General features: G+C 41.4%; 1 protein-coding gene across 1 annotated transcript; it reads right to left on the bottom strand.

Moving 5' to 3' along the window:
• Window positions 1-3,279: 3,279 nt before the first annotated feature.
• Window positions 3,280-3,903, bottom strand: LOC107275374 (ethylene-responsive transcription factor ERF039). The gene has a single exon (XM_015786744.1). The coding sequence runs from the start codon at window positions 3,901-3,903 to the stop codon at window positions 3,280-3,282; it is 624 nt and encodes a 207-aa protein (XP_015642230.1).
• Window positions 3,904-7,032: the final 3,129 nt, after the last annotated feature.

Below are 7,032 nucleotides of genomic sequence, written 5' to 3'. Positions count from 1 at the left end.
TGACTGATCAAGTAATTGCCAGCAGATGATAGTGTGACATATTTGGAGGACATCAAGAAAGTGGTTCGTTATTTAGTTATTAGTTCGAACTTTGAAGTTACGGAGTAATTGTTAATATATATGCATGGTTGATAAAAGCATATTGACAAGTTCTTCAATTAAACAGGGATAAATGGTTGTGGCATATTTGGTGGATCTGATATATATACTCTGTATGACGATAATTATTGACTTTTTAGATACGTTCTTATTAAGAAAATGTAATTATTACTTATTTTATTGTGATTTAATTTATCATCAAAACTTCATGATTTAAATATTTTTATATTTACACGAAAAATCTTGAATAAGACGAATGATCAGTTGTGATGGCGGAGCGGCGGGGCAGCAGCCGCCGCCGGTGGTGATGGCCAGCGGGAATAACGACCGGCATGGTATGTCCTCAGCGACGACGAGCAGGATTGGGCTCAGGAGTCAGGACGAGGTCGGAGTTCAACCGAACGCGAGGAATTACTACCGGTGCTCGGCGGCGGGGTGCGCGGCGTCAAGAAGCGGGTGGAGCGCGACGGCGACGACCCGCGCTCTACGTCGTCACCAACTACGACGGCGTCCACCGCCGCCCGCTCCGCTTCGTGAACCCCGGGGTCACGGGGGATGCGGCCGTGGGTTGGTGGGTACGTTGATGGTGGCGACGATCGTTGTTGATGTGTGCTGCTGCTGCTGCTTCTGCTGCTTTAGTGGGGCGTCTGCGGCGGAGCCGATCGAGGATTACGTCAAGACCTCCGCCGATGGCTAGACGTGGTACCTCTACCTCGACAACAAAAGACCGGTGAGTGAGAGTGATCTCGCATGCAGCTGCTCTGATTCGAACAAGCTAGCTCCGGCAATGCCTAGTGCTGATGCTCCCCTGTTTCTTGGTTTTTTGTTCAGGCGGCGTCGGGTTCCAGACGAAGGACAGGTACATGTTCGGTGGTTGCAGATGTGCTCCTACGTGGACACGGCGCCGCAGCGCGACGAGCTGGACTTCGAGTTCCTGGGCAACCGGACGGGTGAGTCCTACTCCTACATCATCCAGACCAACGTGTACAGCAACATGCAGGGGAGAGAGAGAGGATAGAGAGAAGAGGTAGTAGTGAGGATGATACGTGGAATCACATGGGCACCACAATTTTTTTATTTTTTTTTTGTGTAAGTGATATGTGGACCATATGAGTTTTATTATTATTATTATTATTTGGATCGAATTGTTACATAAGCGTCGCGTTAATGCCATGTGCGACGAATACCTAGTCAAAGGAGCCACGTCAGCTAAAACCGAGTGCAATACTGCCAAGGAACCTCATTTGCATTGGTTGTAAGTTAGGGGATGCGTAGTATCCGGTTTTGCAATCCATTGATGAATTTAGAATTCGGTGACAACTTAAGGGATCTAAAGTAAACTTATTTTCCAAAAATTAATGCCTAATTTGGTCCATCTCTTGTAAGTACATCAATGGAATAAATTCACTTAAGGTCTCTTGATGTCGGAGTTTGAATCGCATTCCTAAATCTCAAAATTAGTTACAAAGCATCATTTATCTTTTAAAACCGGTGTAAATATAATCTTTTCCTATTATAAAAGTTTAAGATGTTTTTGCCCATGAATTTCCATACGTCGTCCCGAGTGATTTTTGAGTCCGATTCCCTACCGTATATAGCGCGATTGTTGCGATTTTTTAATCCGATTCCCTCCACATGTAGTGTGCGATTTTTTCTGTCCGATTCCTCCTTGATAGCTCCATGATTTCCTATTCCCTTATAGATCTTTTTAGGCCCATGTCACGTTTCCCCTAGAAAATAGCCCATGTCATGTTCAGGTCCACTACGCTTAGATCACGCCCTAATACGTACACCACAAGAACACCCCATAGTACATCTATACCTACCTAATAATAATATATCTTATCTTAATCTTAACTTAATTAAAATATTCGTATTTTTCCTTTCGTCACACTTCTTTTTTCGTCCATATGGTCTGGTTCCCTCGCCTCTCGCGCGTGCGTGCGCAGTTTTTAAGAGAAACTGACTTAGACTAAAAAAAACTATGGTTTCACTTCCGATATCTATACGACGTGGTTTTGCTTTGATTCTTGGGAAAACAGAAAGAGGAGAAGATAAGGATTAAAACCCATCAGTTAATTTCGGATTATCTCCAAGGATGTGGCCGGATTTTACGGAGGAGTCAGATTCAGGCGTCGTCGGGCAGATGCGGCAATACATACGGAGGTAGGAGACGGCCATGTAGCCATGAAAGAAGGAGCTGGGGAAGCTGATTAGACTTGTAGTGCCTTGCGGGCTGGATGCGTACTTGCGGGCCAAGGTGGAGGGGAGGAGAAGGGAGAAAAGTGGGCCGGCTCGGCTGCAGGCTGATGGCACAGAGAGAAAGGAGAGTTTTTATTTAGATTTTTGTTTAAATAAATGCTGAAATAATGTTTGTATTATTAAAATTAGCAACTGAGCTCTAAAAATTTCAAGAAAATTCTAGAGTGTAATTAATCATGGAGAACTTCATAAAAATTAAATCCAGCCATATCATTTTATTTCCACACTTAGTTTACTTTTAAATTAATTTAAACACCTACCTACTTAAAAAAATATCAACTATTACAGGAAATTTGTATTTAAGTTAATTACATAATGTAAATCTTTCTCAATTTCTCCTTAATTTTCTCATCTTTTCTTCCCGTTGCAACGCACGGATATTTTTTCTAGTCCTAAGACAATATTGAAGACGGTTCTAGATAACGTGGCACAATAAACACAAATAGAAAAAAATTAAAAAGACACATGGGATCCATTTGTAAGTGAAACAGCAATCTTCTTTCTTATTCGTCCTCCTCTACCGGGCCACACCACCACCCGAACCCCGCCATGTGCAGGCTTGTGAACGCCACAACCGCCACCGTGTACAGCCCACAAAAATCTAAATTTTCATCCACGTGTTACATAAGAAACGAACGGGACCTCAGTAGCTGCATTACCTCATGAAAAACATTTTAGAAAAAAAATTACATGGAATTAGATTAATTTAGAAGATAAATCTACATACAGCCAGCATTTTTATGTATCAATTTTAAATGTATAAACACAGTTTTGAAAGTTCATTTTTGTACGAAAAAGATATATCCTAAACAATGTGCATTTCCTACGTTACAAGATGCGTGGCATATATTGTGCAAAATTAATTAAGCTCCTCAGTTGGACGCCAGATCACACGAGCATCCTAATTAAGCTCGTTAATTACCACTTGGAACGAGTCGGTGAGTAGTGGAAACTCCAAAGACCATCACTTGTTCCTTCGTCGTCGTCATCCTCCATTATTGATTCCTCGGCCGCCGCCGCCGCCGTCATCCACCTCTGCAAATCGAGGCTTGCTGCCGTCGGCGAGTAGAGTGGTTGTTGCGACCAATATTCGAAGCTCCCAGCTGCTGCCAGCACATTCACCGGCGACGATGGCAGCACCACCACGTCGGGCGCCATGTCCGCCGCCGCCTCCTGAGCCGCCACCACCGGAGCTTCCTCCCATGGAAGTGCAGACGACGTTGCTCGGGCCGACGGCGGCGGCGGCGGCCGGTTGTTGGCATGCGACACCGCGGCCGCGTACACCTCCTGCGGGTCGCTGGTGCGCGCCACGGCAGGGGGCGAGCCGGGGAAGTTGATCCCGTTCCCGGCGGCCTCGCCGCCGCCGCGGAGGCAGACGAACGCGGCGTCGAACGCCCGCGCCGCCTCCTCGGGCGTGTCGTAGGATCCCAGCCATATCCTCTCGCGGCTGTTGGGCAGCCGGATCTCCGACACCCACTTCCCCCACTTGCGCAGCCGCACTCCCCTATACTTCGTCGTCGTCGCCGAAGACGACGACGACATGGCCGGCAGCTAGAGCTAGCTGGCTACGCGGGTCGTCGTCGAACCTCGTACGTCGCAACTCGCACGTTGATAACTAGCTCGGTCGAGTGAGCTTGCATGCATGAGATCTATATATAAGGATGGGTGTGTAAAATTACCACGTAGGCAGTGACGTGTGCGTGCCCTAGCTGAATTGTACTAACGTCTGAATCTGATGTGTGCCTTTTTTTTACTAGTGGTATGGACATGCGGGGGAAGACCACGTAGACTACCTGAAAACGACTTGGGCACAGTGCTCCATCCTAGAATGTCTTCGGAATCGCTAATTGTTTCCCAAAAACATTACATCTAATCTTTAAACACATACATAAAACATTAAATATAGATAAAATAAAAAACTAATTGCACAGTTTGTATAGAAATCGCGAGATGAATCTTTTAAGCCTAATTAGTCCATAATTAGCTATAAATGCTACAGTAACCTATATGTGCTGATAGCGGATTAATTAGGTTTAATAAATTCGTCTCGCGGTTTCCATGCGAGTTATAAAATTATTTTTTTATTCATGTCCGAAAACTCCTTTCGACATTCGGTCAAATGTTCAATGTGACACCCAGAAATTTTCTTTTCACAAACTAAACAAGGTCTAAATTTCTGTGGCAGAAATTCGGTCAGAAAACTTGCAATTTTTAGACTATCCAATGTGCTTTACGATGCGTGCCGATGGAGTGTAAAAAAAAATTTCCCACGGGTGCAGACTGATGGATCGAACTCGTGATCCGCTGAACATCAAACTAGGGCCGAGTTAAGTTTCAAAATTTTTCTTCGAACTTTTAACTTTTTCATCACATCAAAACTTTCCTACACACAAACTTTCAACTTTTTCGTCACATCGTTCCAATTTCAACCAAACTTCTAATTTTGACGTGAACTAAAACACACCCTGAAGTACCAACTTCATGTACCAAATTCATGTAATTACATACTAATTACATATGTAATTTTGGAACTTATATATATAATTTTAAAATTTACATATGTAATTTTGAAACTTATATTGTAAATACACTAAAATTACATATGTAATTTAGGAACTTACAGCGTAAATACATGCCGAATATTATTTGGTAAACAATATGGCGTCATAAATATAGCTACAATGTCTTTATCATCCTAGCACAAATTGGATTTCCCTATTAAGGAGTTGGATTTTACAATTGTCATATATTTCCTCCGTTTTTGATAAATGATGCCATTAATTATTTTCTCACGTTTAATCGTTCGTCTTATTCAAAAAATATTTACGTAATTATAATTTATTTTGTTGCGGGTTGTTTTATCACTCAGAATATTTTAAGCATGATTTATATGTTATACATTTGTATAATTTTTTTTAATAAAATAAGTGGTCAATCATGTGTTCAAAAGTCAACGGCGTCATGAGGTCCTGGGTTCGACTCCCCATGGGAGCGAATTTTTCAGGATTTAACGGCGTTGTGCTTTTTGTGGTAGGCGACGTACCCGTCGACAGCGAGGCGCCTGTGGTGACTTCGTCAATTTCTCCAGGATTTGCCGGCCCAGTCTTTGAAGATGCTCATAGGGATAGGGTTTGCGTGCGTGTGTTCATAGGGGTGAGTACGCGTGCGTTGTGAGTGTCTGCTTTGTACTATGTTATTCTAAAAAAAAGTCAACGGCGTCATCTATTAAAAAACGGACGTGGTATATGCCCACTCGGTTGTTGCTCGCTCTCGAATATTGATTATCAAATAGCTACTACCCTAGTTTTACATTATTCATCAATTTGGGCTGACACTAATTTAAACATTAATAATGTGCTCTGTTTGTGGATTGGATGAGGTGGAATGGGTTAAGTTCATTGCTTTTTTTTGGTATGAGATGATCCCACCTATCTATTTGGCATGAGAGATATGAAATGACCACGTTTTCTTTAGGAACGGGATAGTGTGGTTGGTAAGTTAGTAATAGATAGGAAATGGATTGGATTGGTTCACCAGTGAATTTTACAGTTGTCATATATTTGCACTCGTTTGTTCCTCGCCCCTCGAATATTGATTATCAAATAGTTACTCTCTCAGTTTGACATTATTTATTAATTTTGTTGACACAACCTACAAATTACAAGAAAATAAATGATAATTATGTAATTTTTTTAAGGATAAATGGTCACATGCATATTAAGAATATGGGGGTGACGTATATTAGAAAAACGAATAGAGTGAGTTAATTTTAAATTGTTTGACGGAAATAACCTTAATTTGTATGTTTTTATGTACCATAAAACATAATTAATTTGCTATGTTTTTAAATTGTGAAATTATTTAAAGTTATTTCTGGACAGAGCAAAACAGAGCTAGTCAAAAGTAACAAATACTATAAAACAGAGGGTGTAAAAAAAATTCAAAACAGTTGGCAACATTTGCTTTCTTCAGCACTACATATTTATGATGTGATAAAAAAGCATTGTAGTCTATGATATTAAATTTATAAAGAAAAATATTTGAATCATTTAGATAATACTCCATCCATCCTATTTCAAGTGTAATTATTGGTTTCCGTGTCCAATGTTTGATCGTTGTCTTATTTAATTTTTTTTTGTTATGATTAATATTTTTATTATTATTAGATGATAAAATATAAATAGTACTTTATGAGTGACTTATTTTTTTATTTTTTTATAAATTTTTTAAATAAGACGAACGATCTAACGTTGGACACAGAAATTCACGATTGTATTTAAAATGGAACGGAGCGACTATGTAAGAGAGATAAGTGTATGCATGCACACTTGCGTACATATCCGGTGTCTGAATTTCGAGATGGGGACCGTGTTTTGGTCGGCCGTAGAGGTAGAATAATGGTACCTGAACTCTGTACGGTTCGATCGGGTGGACGCGTAGGATAAGGACCTTGGACGACTCACAGTTGGGTTGGGACCAAACTTCATCTGCAAAGTTCTTCAAAACCGCGCTGGCAAAAAATGAAAACACGGACTCGTTGAGGACCAAGCTAAGCGGCCGGGGCAGAGTCTCGTGTCAACTAGTAGTCACGTATTACACATGATTTATGTGGTGGGACGCGCTACTACAGTAATCGGTGAGGTGTTTATAGGGGTACGATTAATGTACCGT

Source organism: Oryza sativa, chromosome 6 (assembly GCF_034140825.1).
Source record: "Oryza sativa Japonica Group chromosome 6, ASM3414082v1".
In the NCBI taxonomy this organism is placed as follows: Eukaryota; Viridiplantae; Streptophyta; class Magnoliopsida; order Poales; family Poaceae; genus Oryza; species Oryza sativa.
This window is presented reverse-complemented; position numbering and strand designations above follow the sequence as displayed.